The sequence below is a fragment of the Euprymna scolopes genome, chromosome 6, assembly GCF_053919585.1.
Source record: "Euprymna scolopes isolate OS-2025 chromosome 6, ASM5391958v1, whole genome shotgun sequence".
Classification (NCBI taxonomy): Eukaryota; Metazoa; Mollusca; class Cephalopoda; order Sepiida; family Sepiolidae; genus Euprymna; species Euprymna scolopes.
In genome coordinates, this window is record NC_136487.1 from 75,701,719 (window position 1) to 75,726,125 (window position 24,407).

General features: G+C 33.5%; 1 protein-coding gene across 1 annotated transcript in view; it reads right to left on the bottom strand.

Annotated features, from left to right (window-relative positions):
- The window catches only part of LOC145277711 (5-oxoprolinase-like), a 150,970-nt gene that overhangs the window by 51,269 nt on the left and 75,294 nt on the right, over positions 1-24,407 (bottom strand). Inside the window, exons 13-21 of the mRNA XM_080129409.1 lie at positions 23,986-24,098; positions 19,982-20,070; positions 19,127-19,208; positions 16,726-16,866; positions 14,056-14,194; positions 7,372-7,484; positions 5,971-6,034; positions 2,245-2,345; positions 528-564 (exon numbers count right to left, since the gene is read on the bottom strand). Coding sequence (XP_079985535.1) covers positions 528-564; positions 2,245-2,345; positions 5,971-6,034; positions 7,372-7,484; positions 14,056-14,194; positions 16,726-16,866; positions 19,127-19,208; positions 19,982-20,070; positions 23,986-24,098 — 879 coding nt within the window. The remainder of the gene's footprint in view (positions 1-527; positions 565-2,244; positions 2,346-5,970; positions 6,035-7,371; positions 7,485-14,055; positions 14,195-16,725; positions 16,867-19,126; positions 19,209-19,981; positions 20,071-23,985; positions 24,099-24,407) is intronic.

Consider the following 24,407-nt stretch of genomic DNA (forward strand, 5'->3'; position numbering starts at 1 on the left):
GGGCAACAGGTCAAACTCCCTAAACAGAACAGTCGAATAATATAAGGATATGATGCAGTTACATTTTAGAGCAAAACAAAAACAGGTTTTTAAATCAGTCTCTGTTGAAAGTCAAGAGAACGGACAAGCAAATGATGTAGAGATGATTTAAGCTGAATATTACCTGAAATCTGTCTGTCTGCATCTCTCAATTCTGAAGTTAGAAAACTAATTTAGGAAGGAAATAATTTCTCTCTCCTAAATCCATCTGCTCCAATAAAACTTAAGAAAACTCAGCACAAGTCTCCTTGTGTTATTCATGCGTGAGAAGTTTATTCATCTTGGTTTAACAAATGAGACACTTGACAACACGGCCACTCATGAAACAATGACGAGAAGTAGCCACTATAAAAAAAGAGATGGAGTACAAACACCTGTACATATGTACTAAAAAGAATTTTATTTTATTGGTTTATTGATTGCTTGTGGGTGAAAACATAACGGTAATCACGTACGCCAACTCTTATAAAACATCTGAAAATACTCACCTTTATATTTGTAGAAATGGCGGTTCTTTGTAAAACTCTGTTGCAAAAATAAATAAATAAATAGTATTAAAATTTTAATACAAAAATCATGAACAGTTTTCCAAACAAAAAATTATTTAAATCCTCATCATTAGATGTTGGCACATGTTAGATAGATTTTATAAATCTATCTCTGGCCAAGTCTTTATTTATCCCGCTTTCTCTCACAGGTCATTCTAATCAATTACTTCCTTGTTTTCCTTGATCTTCCCTTTATTATTAACTGATCTTTCTAACTCAACTGTTCTGCATCTACTGACCCAATATTTTATCTTCCTCTGAGGTCATCAGATCTAAGCCTACATTTAAGCTTCACATCACACAACCATCATATCATTTCTCTTCATGCAACGCATATACTCAGACCTTTCACTGCCATGCATCATCACGCTGCATACGCATACCTGAGAGATTCTTTTCTCAGTTGAACATGATAATACTCTGCTGGTTAGTAATATCAGAAGTTCCCAGAACTTACTCTGTCCGTTCCTAACTCTTTGCAATTACACCTAGCACTGACTCCTTCAAGGTAACAAAACTTCCATACAATCCCAATAGCCTTGCCATCCAAATATACTTTTTTCACATCTGAGTTCTCATCAGTTTCCATCATTTTACACTTTTTCACACAAATTGGCTATCATCTCTTATTGTACATGTAATTCCAACGATGCAATAATTAATCGGAGGAGCAATATGAGTTTACAAATGAATCAAGTCACTTTGGCCAAATCAGATGTTTAAGGTACTGCTTCACCTGTTTAGGATTTAAGCTTAATATGATGCCATTGGTTTTGTGATCAACTGTCAACGCGTTGATTGCACAAAGACAAAATATCCTACATTAATGATAGAGAAGAGAACCTGGCCCATGAGACATGCGGATCTCAAAAGGCTAGAAGTGTTTGACCAATACTAACTCTGCCAAAGTCTATGGGTCTGCTGGCATCATTTCGTCTCCAATACCAAAGTTGGTATGCACTGAAGATCATCACCTTCAAACAATCTTTTTTAAAAAGAAGGCTTTGCTGGTTCGACTACACTGCAACTCAGTAGAGTTCATCTGTGAAGAAATAGCTCCAGAACCACTCCAATAAATTTAATAAAGTCTCATCATCAGCACCAGGATTAAACATCCAATAAAACCTTTAAATATATGATCACTAGGGCTGCGACAACAGCATATTTTCATTGTTTTGACTTGAGTATGTATCCGTTAATATCTTGTATGTTTTTATATAGACGGATGTGGTTCTCGGTTGATTAAGTATGCCTGTGTCGGATATATACCCGAGAGTCAAAAGAATGAAAAGAATATTCTGTTGTCACAGCCCTAATAATCAATGCCAAGTGACGAAACCAACATATTATACAGCAAATCAAGGTTATATGCTATAAAGATGCAAATAAAATCTACTTAAAAAATGCTTATAAGTTATATATTAAGTAATTACATTTGAATACAAGATTAAGTGAAGATGCATATAGATTATACAACAAATCAATATAGGTTAAATATAATCTACTTTATAGAAATAGTCATAACTATTACATCAAGCGAGTATGAAGTATATTATTACTTAAACAAAGGGTTACAACAATTTTTTACATTTCAAGTACCAAATACAAAGTGAAAAACATGGCAAATTGTAGATATTATATCTATATGTAAGCTTACCTTCCCATCTGTTCTGCAATACTCATGAATCTGTGAGAAAATATTGAGAGTTGGATTGTATCAAGCTGAGTTCCAATCTGTTTGGCAGAACCACTACCAACCTACAAGAAAGAAAAATTCAAATTTTTAAAGCCTCCTGGAAAAAATAGGATTCTTTTAATTAAACTTAATCCAACACTGACCAAAATTACTTTTATGAGTTTCTTGGGTGAGAGTCTATGTTTATTGGGTTCCTCACTTTTTAATCAAACAAAACATGGATCCCACTTATAAATTTAAGAGTTTAAAATGAAAATGAAAAAAAAACAAAAAAAAACAATAAACAAATGATTTAAAAATAAGTCATACATTTATTGATAGCTATGTGATATTTAATTTTTATTATATATACACATATTATATATACACATATGCTAGTAAGCATGGGTGTCCGGCATTGCCTGGGTGTTTGGAGGTGTGTGTTGAAAAAAAAAAAAAAAAAGTGGTAGTAGGAAGGCAGGCTCACACCTGTACCGCAGAGGAGGAAAAGAATGGGGAAAAAAAGTTGCTGTTACAACCATCGCCAAACCGGAAGTGACGTAGGTTTAAATTAAGGCTAGACAATCGAAAAGAGGGGATGACTTTTGAAAATATCAATGAAAAAAGCGACCCCTCCCTGTAGAAAATGCCCAGTTGAGGGTGAAGAAATTAATGTTTTTAGCCAATTTTTCGGTATTTGTCGTCTGAAGGGTCGAGCTTCAAAATGATACTGATCTTCTTGTGAAAATCCGTCGCCTCTGTCGAAAGTTTTAGGGAGACATGCAAACATACATACATACATTTATATATTGGTAGATCAAATTTTCGACCCAAACCAATTAAAAAGCTTGCCCTATCTCTGAATACCATTTATGTAAAATTTCAAATGTTTAGACCAGAAATTGTCTGAGTAATTTGATAGAGGACACAGAGGTCAATTTTTTTTAAAACTTTGACCTCTATTATGATCCCTTAACATTTATTGTTTTGGGCTCAAATCAAGTTATTAAGTTAGATCCATGTCCAAGGAACCTATATCTACAATTTCAATTGTTTATACCCAAAATTGGTGGAGGAGTTTGGTAGAGTTCTCAAAGGTCAAATCGTTGAACTTTAACCCCTTAACAGCCAAATTTCTGGCCGAAAACAGATTACAAAGATTTTCCCAAATCTCCATACCTTGTATATCAAATTTTGAGTCTGAAGACTGAAAATTGACAGAGTTATTGTGTAGGGAAATGTACACAGACAGACAGACAAACAGACACTTTCATAGATATATATTTCAAATTTTCACTTTCTACTGAAAACATTTTTATTATTTTATTGATTTCTTCTTATGTTTAATTGCTTTTACTTATGTCTGTTTCATATTTGAGGTTTTGTCTATTTATAATTTTATTTAATTTATTAATGAATCACCACTTATAAAGACCAATATGTATATATATATATATATATATATATATATTTATCAATGGCCTGGCAAGGTCACAGAGGAGACAACCAAGCAAAAAAAACCCTATCCAAAATTCATCCCAAAGCGGCAAAACTGAAGCTGGCCTGCCAGGACACTATATATACAAATGCAGGCAAATTTGGGCATATTATAACTCTGTCAATTTTTAGTCTACAGACTCGAAATTTGATATACAGGGTACTGAGATTTGGGAAAATCGATGTGATTGGTTTTCGGCCAGAAATTTCACTGTTAAGGAGTCAAAGTTCAACGATTTGACCTTTGAGAACTCTACCAAACTCTTCCGACAATTTTGGATCTAAACACTTTTTTATTTTAAATATAGGTTCTTTGGACATGGATCTAACCTGACTTGATTTGAACCCAAAACAATAAATATTAAGGGGTCATAATAGGGGTCAAAGTTAAAAAAAATTGATTTTTTAAAATTTTTTTGCTCAGCATACATCTCCAAACACGCGGGCAACGCCAGGCACTCATGCTAGTATATATATATATATATATATATATATTACTATAATAATTTTTAAATACCTACAGACACTATTGTTTCATCTTTTTGGGTGCAAGGTGTCACGATTATCGCCGGTCAGGAGTTTCAAACCTGACTATGAAACCATCTCTAACTCCATTAGCAAGAAACAAACCCACACAGCCAACTTTAACAGCAAGAAATATTTTTGAAATTTAAACATTTATTTTGTTTACATGTTGAGATGTCCATCCATAGTGAACTAATGATTATAGCATCATGATTTTATAAGTTTCAAATCTCAGTGACAAATGATCAGAATTCAACAAATGGAGGTAATGGAAAGGTAATGCCCTGAATTGTGTAATGGGCTATGTGACATTTGCCCTTAAGGTCACATATTATGGGGATGATCCATCATCCAGATCCTATTTTTAGCACTTTTTACAGCCATAAAATGTTTCAATTATATCATTTTTCCCTAGTTTTGCATATTAATTACAAAATATCTGATATTTCCCCAAAACTTCTGGCCTTGATGGAGGTTTCTATGGTTTCAAATGATCTGAAAAAAAAACAGCTGATTCCAAATATTTCTCATATGTTATTACACAGAAAAATGTGAACATGAAAAGTAATATGATTAAGATTTAAAACATAGAGAAGTAAAAGGGCTAGTTGTTAAAACTGGAAAAGAAAACAAGATATTCTAATAAAAAATATAGTAAATTTATAACCTAGAATATTGCAGCATTAAGAATTTAAAAAAAAAAATTCAATTTAACTTTATATATAAATTCTTAATCTTTAAGAATCAGGGGAGGGGGATATAGTTTGATATGCAGTAATTTGCATATCAAAATGATGTAATTTTACCAAAATGACGTAATAAAAGACCTTAAGTCAAGATGGCGGTAGTCGAGTTTGGGAAAAACAGAGTGAATTGATTGGAATTTATATTGTTCAAATGCCGACAAGAGTCCAGTTTTATTCGATTACAGTATAAACTTGTGATACTTTATTTTCTGTATATTCTTAACTTAGAATAATAACATGTATATTGCAAAAATAGATTTTTTTAGATAAATCAAGAGTAATCTGCCTCATATCAGCTTAGATAAGCCTAAACCTAACCTGACTCCTGAAGTGTTAGCCACTTGGATTAGTACAATTACTATTGGACTATTTCATTTGCATCTCGACAATCAATATTTTCTTTGAATTGTACCATATTTTTCAACCTTTTCTAATCAAGTCTGGACTCCATTTAGAATATCCCTTCAATCACATTTTATAGTGTTCAATTTATGTGCTAACCAGCAAAATGACAGCTTGCCTATGAATATTATTTTGTTAACTACTTGACTGAGGATAAGAGCTTTTCTTTGAAACTCCATGGAATAAAGAAAAATTTTGAATTTTCAACTTGTATTCCTTGTCAAATAATAAATTGCTGTAAATTATAGAGTTTATATTGAATTCCTTATATCAATACTTCATTTCGTATATTGGGTCTTTTCATGTGGTTAGGATTTTCTGATAAATATTAATATTTATACTTGCTTTAAGTTTACAGAATTATTTAATTTGTAAACTTAAAAAACTTTTGAATTGTTGTTTTTGAATATATATATATACATATATTTGTTTTTATTATAGAGTGGAGGATAAAATATTGCATACACTATCAGGACCTCTAGAGAGGTGCTGTTTGGAAGATGGTTCTCCAGAGTTTACAAGATTACCAAACTCTTACCTTAATTTTTACATCTCCATATTGTGTGATAGTCGCAATGCAGTCAGGCTCAACAACCATGGTACTGTCAAAAAAAATAAAAATAATAATCTTCAAATAAACTGATCCCATCAGTAGATGAAAATTTGAAAACAAAAACAATATTGTGTTTTCCTTTTACCGAGTTCTAAATGCCAATAGAAGTCAGGAGTTGATGAGATGGATGGCTTGTCAGTTGAGTCATCAACATATTTATCATTATCACCATATTTCGGTTAATGTCTATTGATATGCTGGAATGTGTTGGATAACTTTTACGAAATGATTTCCAAAATAATCTATCTCTGACCAGGTCTTTATTTATTCCTCTTTTTCTTAAGTCTATTCTTTTCACTTCCTTGACCTGCCCCTATTAACTAACCCTAAACAAACCCCATGCATTTACTGCACCACCATCTTTACTCCATCTTTAAATATAGCAACAAGTTGTTACAGACTTACGAACTCACTCACTGTTCACGCATATGCAGACAAAGAAACACTTTCTTGATCTCATTTGTGAAGCTATGCCCCTCTTAATTGATAACTCTTCATTTTCAGTTGTTCTACTTTCTATTGATCCTTCCATATATTTGATCAGCCCCATGTACAAACATACTTTTGATTCTAACCCTTTGAACTCTTCCTAAGTCTTTTTTTCTTAACTCCTTACGTTTGCTTGTTTACCAAAATGTAAATATATTGATATATTATGGATAGACATTTGATAATCTATAAATATAAAAGCGAAAATGTATGTATGTATGTATGTATGTATGTATGTGTGTTCGCTTTTTCTGTATGTCTACAAAAGGCTTTTTTCAGAGAAGCGGTCAGTCGCTTCACAACTTTTAAAAACTTTTTATATCACATATAAATCATAATATCTCACAGTTAACAACGAAGCTCGCCTGTCTATTTAATTTGCTCGATTTCGGGAAGATAAATATTCAACATTTGTCACTCGCTGCATGTGGGTTAGTCTTTTTCCTATAACATCTTGGGAAAATAAAAATCCCGCAGTCAAACTTGACCTCATTAACTCATTAAAACGGGCACCTGCCAAATCCAAGTAATTAAATAAATTCAAACGTGTTTTCGTTAGCATCTTGCGGTGGGGCAATGGTCAACATCGCACATTTTTTTTTTCACACTTTAATTTACAACTTTGCCTCAACGGTTTGGGTTCAATCCTCATACTTACTTTTTTTTTTTTTTAACCGCCCCCCCCCCGCCCCCGGAGTTTCCACACACACCTCCAAACACCCGGGCAACGCCAGGTACCCCTTGCTAGTTTCTATTAAAACTGATTTCTCTCTTCCAGATAATTTCTAATTCTCTACATACAAAATAAATAAATAAAAATTTGTGCCATTTTCTTACCTGTTTTTGTCAATGATGATGGCTGGCCCAGGTATTTCATTTCCAGAGGCGAGCTTTGTCAGCAGGTAAACGGTCGTATCACAAAGACCGGTCTCAAAATAGCACTTAGTCATCTGCAAATGTCAGATATTGTATTTTCAGTTAAATGTGATCCACTCACGGGAGGTCAAAGTTTCAGATTTTTTTAAAAACATTTTTTATGATTATTCATATTATTTAGATTCTTTGGACTACTGTTCTTATCTTGAGTGTTCTTTTCATAACGTTTCGTTTGATTTAATCTTGCTATATATGGAAAGAGGACAGATCCCAGTAATTAGGGAAACAATGTAAACAGGATTGAAAATAATATTTATTATAAGGAAAACGATGGAATCGAACCCAGTATTCAAGATTTGAAAAGAATACACATCACATTTTAGATGTAATCCTAAGAAGGTGGAGCATTGTCCATTGTGTTAGAATAACAATACAATTAGAGGTCAGAGCAAGTAGAATCAGACAATGTAAATTTAGGAATGTTTTTTGTTTTGTCAAAGACGTGTTGGAGACATGTAATATGTAAAACCTACGTGAAAAACATCTTCACATGTCTGAGCACGTTTTGACGATTACAAATATTCAGTTAAGTCAAGTCAGGCAGGCAGAGTAGTCAGAGAGCTGAGACACAGTTGGGAGTCACAGCTAGGAGTCTCGGGAGAGAGAAAAGTTGAGTTAGCTGAACCCTTTTGGAAGCGAACCAGAAAAAGGGAATTAAGACAATGTAATTCTGCAAGGCAATCGAATCCCTGATCATCTCATCCAGCTGAAAAAATGTCTTCGTTAGTCATGATTTCAACCAAAAAGGTAGGGTGTTTTTGTGATTCTTGTAAAATGAACTTTGTATGACCCCCCCCCCCCCGCTTCCAAAGTGTTAACGGTATCCCATCATCAATAATGTATCTCTTCTCTGTGTTTAAAAGAACAATCCACTCTCACTTCTACCACAAATAATGAACTCAGCAAGTAATTGTCATCATCGTTGTCGCCGTATATGCCCTCATATAAATGTCTCATCTCAGTTATATGTCTTCGATATGTACACCCGTGATTCAACAATCTCCAACCTTCTTTAGGTGTATCTTGTTAAACTCTGAAATCTTTCTGTCAAGAATCTGCACGGAATTTCAAATGGAACCCATTATTTAATTCAAGGGGGGGGTAGAATGAGTTATACACTTGAAGTAGGTAAAAGGTTACATCGCCTGAAACGTTGTGAAGATAATACTCAAGATGATAACAGCAATGCGAAGAATCCAAATAATCAATTCTCATCTAATAAATTTAGAAACATAATTTTGTGCGATCATTAGTATCTATTAAAATGAAAAACATTTGCTGAAAATTTATGTAAGATTTCAAATGTTTAGACCCTTTTTTTAGTTCAAGTGGTTCATTTTTTTTATGGGTTTTTGAATTTTGGAAAATAAGAACTTTTTGAAAAGCAGTATCTCAGAAATGAGATATATCAAGAACTTGAAATTTGGTACATTGAATCTCCTAAAAATATTAATCAAATTTAACCAAGAAAAAATTTCTAAAAATTTTCAAAATCAAAGCAAAACACATTTTCAGTGATTTTTGACACAGGAAATACTAACATTCAGGTTTTTTGTTAAATGTCCTGCAAAACACACTTGGAATCCTATCTATATATCTATAAAAGTGAAAATGTGTGTGTGTCTGTGTACATTTCCCTACCAAACTACTCTGTCAATTTTCGGTCTAGAGACTCAAGATTTGACATAAGGAGTATTGAGATTTGGGAAAATCCTTTTAATTGGTTTTCAGCCAAAAATTTAGCTGTCAAGTGGTCAAAGTTTAACGATTTGACTTTTGAAAACTCTACCAAACTCTTCCACCAAATGTGGGTTGAAACACTTGAAATTTTAAATGTAGGTTACTTGGGCATGGATCAAATTTTTTAATTTGATTTGAGCCCCAAAAAATAAATGTTAAGGGGTCAAAATTGAGGTCAAAGTTTTAAAAAATTGGACTTCTGCAGTCTCTACCTAAATACTCAGCCAATTTCTGGTCTAAACATTTGAAATTTTATATAAAGTGTATTCAGAGATAGGGCAAGATTTTTAATTGGTTTGGATCGAAAATTTGAGCTGCCAAGGGGTCAAAGTTAAAAAGATTTTACCTTTGCAGTGTCTAGCAAATTACTCAGCCAATTTTGGGTCTAAATATTTGAAATTTACACATAACAGGTATTCAGACATGCGGCAAGCATTTTAATCAGTTTTTGGAGCAAAAACTTGGATGCCAAAGGTCAAAGTTGAAAGAGTTGACCGTTACAGATTCTACCAAACTCCTCTGCCAATTTGGGGTGAAAGACTTGAAATTTTAGATGTAGACATGGGTTAAAATTTTGTATTTTGATTTGAGACCAAAATAATAAATGTTAAAGGGTCAAAATTAAAAAAAATTTACCTCTGCAGTCTCTACAAAATTACTCAGACAATTTTTGGTCTAAACATTTGAAATCTTACATAAAGTGTATTCACACGTAGTGCAAGTTATGAACAGTACATACCGCCTGAGCAAATTTGGGCTGAACTGCTAGTCTATATATCTATAAAAGTGAAAGTGTCTGTCTGTTTGTGTGTGTGTGTACATTTCCCTACGCAATAACTCTGTCAATTTGAAGTCTACAGACTCGAAATTTGATATACAGGGTACTGAGATTTGGGAAAATCGATGTGATCGGTTTTCGGCCAGAAATTTGGTGATTAAGGGGTCAAAGTTCAACAATTTGACCTTTGAGAACTCTACCAAACTCCTTCACAAATTTTGGGTCTAAACACTTGAAATTTTAGATATAGGTTCCTTGGACATGGACCTAACTTAATAACTTAATTTGAGCCCAAAACAATAAATTTTAAGGGGTCAAAGTTAAAAAAATTGACCACTTTTTTTTTTTTTTTGCTCAACATACATCTCCAAATACCCGGGCAACGCCGGGCACCCATGCTAGTATATCTATAAAAGTGACATTATCTGAGTGTGTGTGTGTGTACATTTCCTTACCAAACTACTCTATTAATTTTCAGTCAACAGACTCGAGATTTGATATAAGGGATATTGAGATTTAGGAAAATCTTTTTAATCAGTTTTCAACTAGAAATTTGGCTGTTAAGGGGTCAAAGTTCAACAATTTGACCTTTGAAAACTCTACCAAAGTCCTCCCCTAATTTTGGGTCTAAACACTTGAAATTTTAGATGTAGGTTACTTGGACATGGATCAACCTTTTTAATTTGACTTGAACCCCAAACAATAAATGTTAAGGGGGTCAAAATTGGAGTCAAAGTTAAAAAAAAATTTAACCATGCAGTCTCTACCAAATTTCTTAGCCAATTTTTGGCCTAAACATTCAAAATTTTACATAAAGTGTATTCAGACATAGGGCAAGCTTTTTTTTTAATCAGTTTTTGGCTGAAAATTTGGCTGCCAAGTAGTCAAAGTTCAAAAGATTTGACCTTTGCGGTCTCTAGCAAACTATTCAGCCAATTTTGGGTCTAAACATTTGAAATTTTACATAAAGGATATACAGACATGCAACAAGCTTTTTAATCAGTTTTTGGGCAAAAATTTAGCTGCAGAGAGGTCACAGTTTAAAGAGTTGACCTTGGCAGACTCTACCAAACTTCTCTGTCAATTTTGGGTCTAAACACTTGAAATTTTAGATGTAGGTTACGTGGACATGAGTCAAACTTTTTAATTTATATATATATATATATATATATATATAAAGTTATGAACAGTACATAGGGCCCAAGCAAAGCCTGGCTGAACTACTAGTAGTACATACTGAAGAAATTTAAGTAGCTTAACTTTTCAAAATCAAAATTTATGACACCCTAAAAAATGAGCATGGCAACACATTTTATTATTAAAACATTGTAACCAAAATTGAAATAGACATTACATTTTTTTTCACTTTTGTTTAAAGAATGGGAATTTGAACAAAGTGAAGGTGTGAGGGATTGGGAATCAATCATTTAAGTTTCATAATTTTTATTTTCAAATTGAAAGTTCTCGGTAATGTTTAAAGGTTGTGATCAGAGAAAAATGCAAGAAAAATTTTGTATAAGCATTAAAAACGTTTTTATGCTATTTTTGATTAAGATTACTAAATGAAGAATCATTTCCATTTAAAATCCATTTAGAATTATGCATGTAAAATTGAGAAAAGGTGCTTGAAATATCTCAACAGTATGTGAATAAGCTGAATCAAAACAAAATGATCATTGGATTTGACCAATGTTGTTTTTATCTCAAAATGAAACTTGACTTTTAATTCAAAATGAATCCTCATTTAAAAATATTTATTGATAACTAGTGGGACCTATGGAAATTCCACAGCGGACTCTTTCATATGTAATATATTGATATTAGCATTTTGTGGATGCTTAGCATAAATGAAAACATCCTGATATTATTGTAGCTCTTTTGTTTAAACTGCAAAAGTATTTATCTAAGCTAGCAGGGACGCCCGGCGTAGCCAGATCATAAAATATGCTTAAATATGATGTTTTAATTCATGCAGATTTCGTATATATTATTATAGAATCAATTTTCTATCGATTCTTATATATTATAAAGTTGTGATTTATAAAATAAAAAAAAGTATATCCATACGACTTGAGTGCATTTATTTGAATCGAAACAAAAACCAAAACTTATGAAGAAAAAAAAATATGTATATATAACTTGAGTTCCTTCAGCTATAATCAAAACCGAAACCAAAACTTATAAAGAATTCTTCGTAAAATTATTTATTACAAGAAATTGAAGGTTATAACAATTAAACGACAGTCACTCGGAAAAAACAAAAGATGTAAGCGTGACACACAAAAAAAAACACACAGACCATCGTATTAATATATAGATAATATAAATGAATAATATAAAAACACAATAACATTTTTAATGTCTATACTGAATTTTCTTGCATGGATCTTATTAACTTTCCTCTCCATGAAGCAATACTTAGACACAAGGTTAGTTCTTAATGAGGGGAAATCTCAAATTTCCTAGAAGGAGAATTCTGAATTAGAATAAAAATAAAAATGCCTTAATCTAGAAAGATTTCTCCTTCACTGACCAAGAACAGAATAGACTAAGTGTAATATCATAACAGACACACTACTTTGTTCCTATCTAAAAAATCCAAGGAATTTAAATATTTTTTTCATTAAAATGTGTGCACTTATATAGCAAAATATATTTTCATAAATAAAAATGGTTTTAATATATGGCTCTACTGTTTCTTGAGCACTTATACAGAATAAAATTACACCAATAATGTATCTATTATATAAAAGACAGTTGTCTGTGTGTATGTCAAATAAAACTCTAAAACTAAGAAACAAGCATCCATAAAGTTGGTATTTTTTTTTTATCAGTTATAGCAGAGAATAATACACATGAAACACATGTATGAGCCAGACAACCTGCTGCAGAGGTAAAACAGGAAGAAGCGTTACAGGGAATGAAGCTGCAAATCAACAAGTTTTACATCCCTATCACGCATTCTCTCCCATTGCCCCATCACCGTTCTTCCCCCATAAAAAAGTGTGAAACCAAAGAGCTGAGAAGGGTCAAGGAGGAAGGAAAGACCGAGGAGAGAGCACTGACCAGACCTCCGTTGGACAAGCGCGAAGAGAACTGGGACCTTGGGAATGCTTAGTGCCACTCAAATTCCAGTACAGACATGTGGCTGCTGCCAGCGAAAAATCAATGGTGAGAAGCTGTTGCAATAATGCAAATTTATTTGCAAATGCTATCGAAGGAGGTAGAGAGTGCTGGACGTCTGGGGAGACTTCTTGTTACACAGCTTCCAGGAAACACCACAGGATTTCAATCAGACTTATGGTGACCTGTGTGAAAGCTCCATATGAGCCAATAATAATCAACTGAATGGAATATAGAACATGAAGAAAGTCATTTTAATACCCCAAAAAAGCCTGGAAAAAAAAAGAGTAGGAGAAATCAGAATAAAGAGTAAGATGAGACTATACAATGGATGACAATGACAAAAACAGATAAAATCTTAAGGAAAAATCTTGAATGCGGAAATCAGCCAACATAAACTACAATCACTAACCAACCACATGGAAAATGCAACAGAAGATAACATGAACCTAAGGTAGCTGGCACTGCAAAAAATCTTATAAACAATGAACCCCCCCCCTCCCCACAGACATCAGTTTTAGTTGGTTCCACACAAAATAGCTGCAAAGAGTCTAGGAGAATGGAAAGACTGAAGAAGGAACACTAACCAGACTTTCACTGAAAGAGTGCAGAGAGTACTGAAATCTTGGGGTGGCTTCTTGCCACTCAAATCCAGGGAAGACGAATGGTCATTGCCAGTAAGAAATCAATAGTAAGTAGCTGTCGTGATAATACAAAGTTATTTGAAAAAGTTATTAAAAGAGGTGGAGAGTTCTGGAAATCTGGGGAGACTTGTTTTCACTCGGACTCCTTCCAGGGAACACCACTAATTATTATTGGTGAGTAGTCTTGAGAACTCCTAGTGAGTACAAATGCTGCAAAACAGACAAAAAGTGAACTAACATCTTTATCAGCTGAGCAATAAACCGTCGATAATTTATCAAAAATCTTATCTTTTTACCAACCTTTTCTGGAACAGGTTTGCTGGAAGAACTTGCAATTATTTCTTTGGACTCTGCCATGCTGCTTCCGACTCCACGGACACGGATATCATCCACTCGGATGGGTCGATCTTCAATAGTGAAGCCAAACTCTCGTTTATATCTAAATATGATTTGGAAAAAAAAAAAAAAAAAAAGAGAAAAAAGAGCTACATAAATGTCAATATTTTTTTGTTTGTTGTTTATTTTCTTAATAATGAGAGATTGCTACCAAAGCTAAAAGCCACTCAAGGATAAAGGATAAAAATCCATAAAATGGATGGATCCTAGAAGATCAAATGGACAAAATTTGATAACTTAAGAGGATGGGTTGACAAGTATTTGTTTAAAATGAATGTAAAAACAACCATGTTGTAGTCTGTAAGGAACCAGTCCTATGGCAATGTGTTGTACAAGCACTCTCCTATTGCCATGCTACTGGTCACTTTCCAAAACATGTAACAATAAACAATATCAAAAAAAGGTCTATATACAAATGAGTTCCCCTCCCAAATCAAACCGATAATTCTCGACCATAGTAATGGAAAACGATCAGATGGGATTAATATTTTCCTTCTTAAAGGGATGAAGTCCTTGGTTTATCAATGTATCTAAAAAGTTTAATGATACAACAAAATATTTTCAAATAATCTTCATATATAATAATAAAAAGAAAAATTACAGCACATCGTCAATAATATACTTTATTTGCATATTCATTTTCTAAAAAGTTTTATCACTAGTGTACTTTAACTTGACTGAAAGTATTTTTTGGTTTTTATTTTTGGAAGAGTTCTACTAGCAAAAAGGAAAGACAATAAAAAATTTAATAATTTCTTTTTTCTAACCAAACTTTTCTGGTAATTCAAAACAAGTTCAATAAAATAATGAAGTAACACAACAGAAAACATTTATTGAATTAATTTAAATTTTAAAAATGGATGTAAAATGCAATAGTCAAATTTTGATTGTTTTTTTTTTAAATAAATTTCTTTGATAAAATAAAAGTCTTAAGAATTCTAACAGTCATTAAAAAATATTTTGATATGCAAGTTTTTATTTTTTAAGTTGAGTCTTGTGTTTAAAATGTGCAAATAAAATACAACATTCATTTTGCCTTAAAAAAAAAAAAAAAAAAAAAAATCGATAATTCTTATTTGGTCTATAGAAAAATACAAAAAGCTTTTCTAAATTGAGTGTATTAACATTGATTTGTAGAGATTTTATTTAAGGAAAAAATTACAAAGAATCTCAGCTAGTGCATCATTCACTAGTTTATCCCAAGAGTTTCTAATCTAATCTACCAAGTCTCAATCCCTATCCCATTGCTGCAAATGCCGTGTTCTTGTACTTGTTTTACAAATATTTCAATAGAATGTTCTCCAATGAACTTGCTACTCTGGTGCTTCCTCGACATAACACCAACAATCAGCGCAATCTCGTTCATTCACTGTGAGGGTCCTTAGATGTTGGAGAGATTTCTACTCTAACAGTTTCTTTCTTCAAACTACTAGCCTTTGTAATTCCTTCTCTGTTTCATGTTTCCCCTGACTCTATCAACATGTAGAAACATCTTGCTGTACAAGTCTTCACTACAATGCGTCTGATAAACATGGCCTCTAATCCACAGTAACCTCTTGTGACAATGTGTCTTGTTTAGGTTTAAAGTAAAAAAAGAAAAAAAAAAAATCAAGATTGTTCAATTGTGTAAAAAAAAAAATGAAAAGTTTTGCGACGCAATAAACTACGATTGTTCACGTGATGTATTATTTTGTCTGTTTTGACAACTTTGACTTTCAGCAACCAAATGCAATCAACAAATGTTGCCAGAGACAAGACATGCCAAAGGATTGAAGGCAAAAATGATCAATGAGCAATAAAAGTATTAATTGTGGAAATCAGAGTTCAATTAGTATCGTAGAATATATAAATATGAACTCCATCAAATTCGTTGCCAAGATCACCAGAAAAATGGTTAGATCATTCTATTGCTCCAGTAGATATCTTACTGCTGATGCAATCCTCTAACTGTATAAGAACCAAGTATGTCATAAGATGGAATACTGTTGCCACATCTGGGCAGGAGCTTCTCAGAGCAAACTATCTTGCCTTGACAGAGTTTAAGGCCGGTTTCGAAACCTAGTAGGTGATGCCCTTTTCTCTTCGCTGCAACCTCTTTCTCACAGAAGAGATGTTGCAAGCCTGTCTCTGCTCTATCATTATTTTCATGACAAGTGCTCATCTGAGCATGCTCATCTGAGCATGGATCTATGGATCTCCCTTGCCAAATTTTTATAAAAAAATAACACCCGTCTAGCTACAACCACTATCAACAATTTCCCCCACTCTCTAGCTATGCCTAAATCTTAACGCAGATTTCATGAACAAGCTTCTTTCCTAGAACTGCTAGCCTGTGCCACTGTTCCGCTTGCTTGCTTTCCAGCTGGCTACATGGTCATCTTCAAGTCTAATGTAAACAAGTTCTTGTTGAGCCGTCTCCTTACCACTAATGACTATTACACTGTTGTCCTGATGACCACTATACACTCAATAAACCTTATCCTCGAGTGGCCTTTGAACCTTGATAAATGATGATTTCCTTATAAAAAAAAAACATTACATCAAAACTATGCAAAATATTCCAGATTGCCTGACCTGGTCAAAAAGGCTTTTTTGAAGTCGCCATATTTACTACTCTTCTTGTGAGGTTTACAATCCTCATCGGTTGAACACATCAACGCGCAGTCTGTACGCTCATAACGCAGATGAAGGAATGCTTGGGTTGAGATTTGCTTCCTAGAAAGAAAATCAGAAATCATTGTAGCATAGTTTACAAAACGTTTCTCTTCATGACAACAAAAATAACACAGACTGAAAGTAGAACACAATGTAATTGAGAAATAGTCAGCAATGTGTATCAAGGAGTCAGTAACCTTGGTGTAGATGCAAAATGAAAAACAAAACAATCTAAGATTGATTTTTATAACAGGATATGAACATTAAAGTTACAGAGTACATGTGTAAAATAACAAACAGATTCAAAGATCAAATTACACAGTTGGCATGTATGTGGGGAAAAATTAAGAGGAAAACATTAGAATTGATTCTCTTTCTTATGCAGCAAAGAGTAAATGTGTATCTGTTGTCATCTCGATTCTTTGAAGTAACTTTATCGGTTGCAGAAAATAACAGGAGAGTAGCTCTCCAAAAGTGACACGAAGAAAAATGTCCTTTTGCTTTCACAGATGGTGTTCAATCATGAGAGTATATCCCAGCCCCTCCGAAAGCTAGTTTGAGAGAGGAAAATTGAGAACACTTAATTGCAAATACTGTTTCACAAATTGCCTGGTCAGAAATATATATGAAAAGAATAAACCTATGAAATGTAAAATGAGTGTTGCTGTTTCCTTTATTTTAATACTCAAACTGCAATAACATTGTTGCCACATCTAGGGTTTTGGAAATAAACTTCTCAACCACACATATTCTGAAAGTACATTATGTAAAGTTCTTTGATACATATATTTCATTTTGATCAAAAGATGTATAAGAACATTTCACAGTCTGTGACTGTGCTGATCATTCATAAAAGGAAAAAAGACATTTTACTTAATTTTATTTGATTTATAACTTGAAAATATAGACATTACAAAATATGAATAAAAATAGTATTATGGAGTTCATGGATAATCATCTGAGAATACTAAGTGCTGTATGGAGGAGGATGTTGACACCTTCCTGCAAGAACTACAAAAACCTAATCTCATCATTTCTCCGGACAGGGATACACAAGCAACTGGGGCTCATTTGTGTATTTGATATTCCTATAAAACTTCCTCCTTTAGAAGAAGTTGGTTTAACCCACCTAGAGCGAGTGTCATTTCGGTTTAATAGGGTTTCAAGCAGGAATTAGGGTTAGGGTATTCATTCATTCTCAATAAACGCTGGATATGTGGAGAAACAACAATAGCAGAAGCAGAGAAATGATTTCTGTAAAATATTTGAGGTTTATTCGTTGAAATAATACTGATTAGTCAATTCTATCAAATTATTCAATCTTGATTGGATACCAAAATCAGGTTTCAACCAATGAGAAAGACTTGTTCTGAGAGCCAAACACCTGCTTTCATTATGTATGTATGTATGTCTCGCAAAAATTTTCGACAGAAGCGACAGAATTTCATATGATCGGTATCATTTTGAAGCTCGATCCTTTGGACGACAAATATCAGAAAATTGGCCAAAAGCATTCATTCCTTCACCCTCAACTGGGCACTTTTGTACAGGGTGGGTCATTTTTTTCGCTGACATTTTTTGCAAGTCATTCAAAGATTGTGTAAAAAAACATTGCATAAAATGCGTTATTTTCACCACCCATGATGTAACAACCATGATAGGCTCACCGATAAGACAGGTTTTTTTTTTCACCTCTTTTTCCTCTGATGTGTTACGAGTTTGAGCTTCCCACTCCTATTTTTTTTTTCTTTTGCACTCACAATTTCCCTTTATCTTTTTTTTTTTGCTCAACTAACATCTTTACACACACCTCCACTTTCCTTTCCACCTTCACGCTACAGGTTCGAGCCTGCCTGCCTACTACCACTTTTTTTTTTTTTGCTCAACACACATCTACAAACACCTGGGCAATGCTGGGCACCCAGGCTAGTATTGATTTTGAACAACCAGTAAAACTAAAATCTATAGATCACCTCTACAAGTGTATTTTAATATTTGAGAAAATATATGTATATTTACGTGTTTTACGGTGATCAGGAAAAAAATAACTTTATAGTTAAGTATTTAGACATTTATGAAGAATCAGAATTGGAATCGGTAATTGTATTGGAATTGGGAAAAATCTTGGAATTGTCTTATCACTAGTAATTATTTCTCTACTCAATCAATCTTTCATAATTTTTAGAAGTTTTAGTAATTTCGGCATGGTACATAATTATATAATAGTGTTTTTACCTAAAATATATCTCTTAGACATCCACTTATAATGAAATATAAATATGTTTTCAAGAGAGTTTGGAAGAAACACAAAGATACATACGCATGGAAACCTTGCAATTTTAGAGCAGCTTCACATTTCTGAGACAGGACGGAAATTCGTTGGTCGATGTGTTTAAAAGACTCTAAAATTAGGAAAAAAAATATGCATATATTAAACTAGTTGTCCTCACCTGGTATTGTTACAGAGTTATTGGTTGCAAAATTTTTAAATTAAAAATAAAAACAGGTGAAAAGGTGGGAATCACACTTACACAGAAACATGTAAAGCGATCACACAATGTTATTATACAGATAAGAGGGGGGGAAAAATGCTCAATAATAACTCAAATAATGTAAAAGAGAAAAGTCATATTTTAAGCTGAAAAGATTTATCTCCCTTACTTTATTCTAGCTATTATTTGTTGCCATCTTAACAATTTTCTTAACCTGGAATATTTTTTTTACCAAAACAAACTGAAGCCAAAGACATTTTGGTATTAAAAACACACACATTGGAAAAGAAAAAAAATGGCAAAGTGGTTAATCAGAATCAAATATTGATAATTACAAATAAATTCTAAAATCAACCAAAATAATTTTATAGATGTGAATAAATTATGGAGGAAAAAAATTCTGAAATAACTGGTAATGTGGGAAGAAACGCTGAAACACATGGTAATGTAGTAAGAAACTCTGTTCATGGAAATTCTGTTTGATGTTAGAGAAACAGAGGAAAGAAGGAAAGTGTTTTGCAGTTGTTGTAACGAGACAAGTTGTTACTGTGAATGTCTTAATTAACTGCTGGCTATTTAAAAAATAATGCCCAGGGTATTTCTCCTCTCCGCCTAAATTGAGATGAATACTCTCGGTATTGTAGTGGCATAATTTTTGACCAGGTGTCATGCAAAAATCTTACCTTGTTGATAAAAAGAAGCACAAGGTTCCTGCTCTTCATGAACCACATCCGCCAATGCCATGCCATAAGCGGAAAGAATACCTGCAAATCTGGAGAAGGAAAGAAAGTATTACAATTGATGGAATGGAGAAAAAAAATTATATTTGACATAATATTAGGAAAATCTTCAAAGTTTTATTTTAGTGGAATTTACCACGATTTGGGTCTTGTTTTGTAAAAAAATAAACAATGGTAAATTATAGAGATAGCACATTGCTGAATAATAAGTTTTGTGTCAATAATAAAACAACTTTAAAACAAAATTTGACTTTATTCATCAACATAGTTTCCTTCTAGGATGCTACACTGATTCCACTTCCACTTGAACAATTCAATGCATTTTTTGTAGAAGGGCTTGTCTTCAACCTTAAAATGCACTTCGAACTGGTCACTGTCAACATTCCCATGTTAAGAATGGCTTTCGGAATTTTCACCCCATTTTGGTAGTGTAGTTGACTGTCCAAATATTTGGCACAAATTTAACTTGGATAGTCGTTGTCAAGATTCCCACGTGCAAATACTATGAACCAAGAAATTAGTTAGGGGGTGGCAGTTAGTGATTGGATGATTCCAATGTTTTCTCGATTCCGATACAATTACCGATTCCTTACTAAATTCCCGATTCCGATACAATTACAGATTCCGATTCTTTACAAATCTCTAAATATTTAACTACATAGTTGTATTTTTTCTGATTACCGTACAAACACGCATGTTAAATGTGCAGATATTTTCCTAAACATAAAAATATACTTGTTGGGGACAATCTATCGATTTTAGCTTCACTGGTGGTTTAAAATCGATAAATATTTATTATTTTATTATTATTACCAGCAATGGAAGATTTTGCTATAAAGAAAAATCATATCAAAAAGATAATTAAAAGAATCGTTTTGGCATCGGAAAATCAGTACAAATTTTTCTGATTCCCATACCCTTAAATATTCCGATTTTTCTGATTCCGATTAATCATCCCAACACTAGTGGCAGTGTTGGTCAGACATAATTAGATTTGATCCTCACTCGTGCATACTAATCTGACGGCCAGTGATATAAAGTGCATAATACAAGCTTTATATGTGGAAAACTACTTGTATCTGGCAAATATAAATGAGATTTTCTGAATCAGTATAGAGGAAAACCTCTAAAAGTCGTCATTTTAAAGGAAAGTGTGTAGGTGGAGCTAAGGTAAAAATTTTGCAACCAAAAAAATGCTCTATAATCTCCCCACTTCATAAAAACAGTAAAGTACTGTTGTTGTTGTTGCCCTACCCCCAAGCTTCTCATGGTAATAATGACTTTCAAAACCCCCACCCCCCACCCCTGAACCTCCTCTGGTCAGGCGCAACATCCCCATATTAAGAACGGCTCTCGGAATAGACACCCCATCTTGTGAGTGGGAAGAGATTCGGTCAAATTTTCATGTCATAATATAGGACACTGAAACCAAACATTAAAAAAAAGTTCATCTCGTTTATTAAGATTCGTTCATTTAGTCATAATTTTGGACACTAAAAACAAACATTAAAAGTGAAGTTCTTCTCGTTCAAGATTTGTTCACTTAGTAATCTCATAAATTTTAATGCTAAAAGCAAACATTAAAAAAATGATGTCGGCCTTTTTTAGTAAGATTTGTTCGATTATTCATGTACTAATTATTTATGATTAACTAAAGAGCAGCTCTCTCATCCACCATTTTGAAAAAACATTTAATAAAAAACAATGAGAGATAACTCAACACTTCAAACTTGTGATAATTATATTGTAATGCTTACTAATTTCCATTAATCACTTAAAAATGATTTTCTTCATGAAAATAAAACTATTTTATTAATTTATGTAATTTTTGGAATATGATGTTTCGTTTTGTCATGGGTATGTACATCATACAATTTTTTTTTTTTTTTTATTTAATAAAAAGGGGGATTTGGGACAAGAACCTAAATATTTATTCCAATACAACTATGTAACAATAATAAAATCCAAACGTTATGTTTTCTTGGGGAGAAAAGACAAGTTGAAGAATTTGATTGATGCTGAGTTTTGGTTTAGGAATTTTCAAATTGATTTGTGCTTTTGTCCGAGAAGAGGTTAAATTCTAGAAAAGAATTCTTAATCTTTTTTGTATTTCTACTTTCAATTGGTCACAGATCTTGGTCCTTCTGTCTGTTTGTCGCTCAGATTGACTATCTGTCTTGTGTCAAATTCTTCAAACAACAGTTCTCTTATTGAAAACTTTTACTGGAGACAAGTTTTGTAATCCGTTAACCAATGACAAATCATTTTCTGCTCTCCTACAATTGATCGATAAATGAAAGATTTTGTTTTGTCTAAAACAGAGGATTCTAATGTCAAGTCTCAATATATATATATGTATGTATAACTTGTGCATCACGAGTAAGCTGCTGGAATCAGTGTTAAATAGAGAAGTAATCAACCATCTCAGCAAAAACAACCTTCTTAGTGACGTGCCAATATGGTTTCTGTTCTGCTAGATCTACAGCAGACGTGTTTACAGTTATATCTTATAGGATTAGCGAATCTCTTGATGGAGGCTTCCTCTCAAGGGCAATAGCTCTTGACATATCGAAGGCCTTTGATAAGGTATGGCATAAAGGACTACTTTAAAAGATCTCCAGCTATACCATAGCGGGAAATATCTTCTCAATTATTAAATCATTTCTCTCTGATAGGTTCATAAGATGGAGTACTGTTGCCACATCTGGGCAGGAGCTGCTAGAAGCAGCTTATCCTGCCTTGACAGAGTTCAAAATAAACTTCATAGCTTAGTGGGAGATGCCCTTTTCTCTTCCCTGCAACCTCTTTCCCACAGAAGAGATGTTGCGAGCCTGTTTCTGCTTTATCGTTATTTTTATGGCAAATGCTCAGCTGAGCTTCAATCTATTGTTCCCCCCTCACCAAACTTTCACGAAAAACACTCGTCTAGCCAAAACCACTATCAATAATTTCCCATACTCTTTATCTGTGCCTAAACCTAAATGTAGATTCCATGAACAAAGCTTCTTTCTTAGAACTGCACGCTTGTGGTTGTTATTGGGGTGATTCCTCTGGAAACATCACATGATTTTAAACTTGGCAGAATACATGAGGTGGGTTACCATATCCTTCCCAAGCACAGTGGCAACTGACTTGCCTATCCATTGTCCTTAGAAAATGTGTCAGTACAATAATGGTTATTCAAATAACTTTTGGTGTGCATATATGTCTGTGTGTGTGTGTGTGTGTGTGTGTGTGTGTGTGCATATGTTCACGTAATTTTCACTTTAATGTAAATTCTTGCTGCAGTCAAATAACGTAACTCTTAATACCATAGAACCATTAATCATTTTTTGTTTTCTTAAATAGGAGTCACCACTTATCAAGGCCTGGAGGCCACTCGAGGATAAGGGTTTATGAGTGTACAGTGGTCAAAAGGAACATGTCGTAGTCATCGTTCGTAGTGGAATTTGGTAAATTGGATTACTTAAGAGGATGGCTGATGAAGAATGTTTGTTCCGCAGGCGTGCAGTTCTCAGAAAGAAGCTTTGTTCATGGAATCTACGTTCAGGTTTAGGCACAGATAAAGAGTGGGGGAAATTATTGATCTGCTAGAGATTTATCCTCCTCCATGGCCTGCCAAGTCATCATAGTTTTCTTCTAGTTGCACGTCTTAACTAAGACTAGGGGTGCATCTCTCCCAGTGAATTAATGTGCCTCTAGATACTAATCTGGAAATTTCTTATGATTTGGCATGATACATACAGCGCCTAGCCTTCCCAAATGGTCACCCATCTGGTACTGGTCAGACTCATCGTTGCTTAACTTTGGTGATCTGGCGGGGACCGGTGTGTCAAGGTGATTGTGTTACAGATTATTAAAATCCAGCAGATTTCTACTAATTAGTCACAAACTCAATTAATATTCTTAATTTATATTTTGAACGTTTGTAATTGCAAAACACATACCTGTGGATGAAGACTTGCGACATCCCCAAAGAACGAGCAATTGAACAAGCATGCTGTGCTCCAGCTCCTCCAAAACAAGCCAAAACATGTTGCGATGTGTCATAACCTTTAGCCTGCAAAAACAAAAACACAGCAGAGCTCTGTATCATAGATCTAAAATGGAGGCATGTGTAACATAGCATGGACAGCTATATGCAAATACCATGAGCGAAATGATGCCATGATTGGGAAAAAGAAAATCATAAAAAGGAGAGAGTGTGTTCGAGAAGATGATCATGTTAGAGACATGGATGACGTTCGAGAGCACGCTTGGGAAAACGATCACATAAGAGTCATGGGAGAATGAGGAAATAAATGTCGTCGTTGAAGTGAGTTGAATTTTTTTTCTATTTTTTGTCTACTTTGCAACTGTGGCTACAACA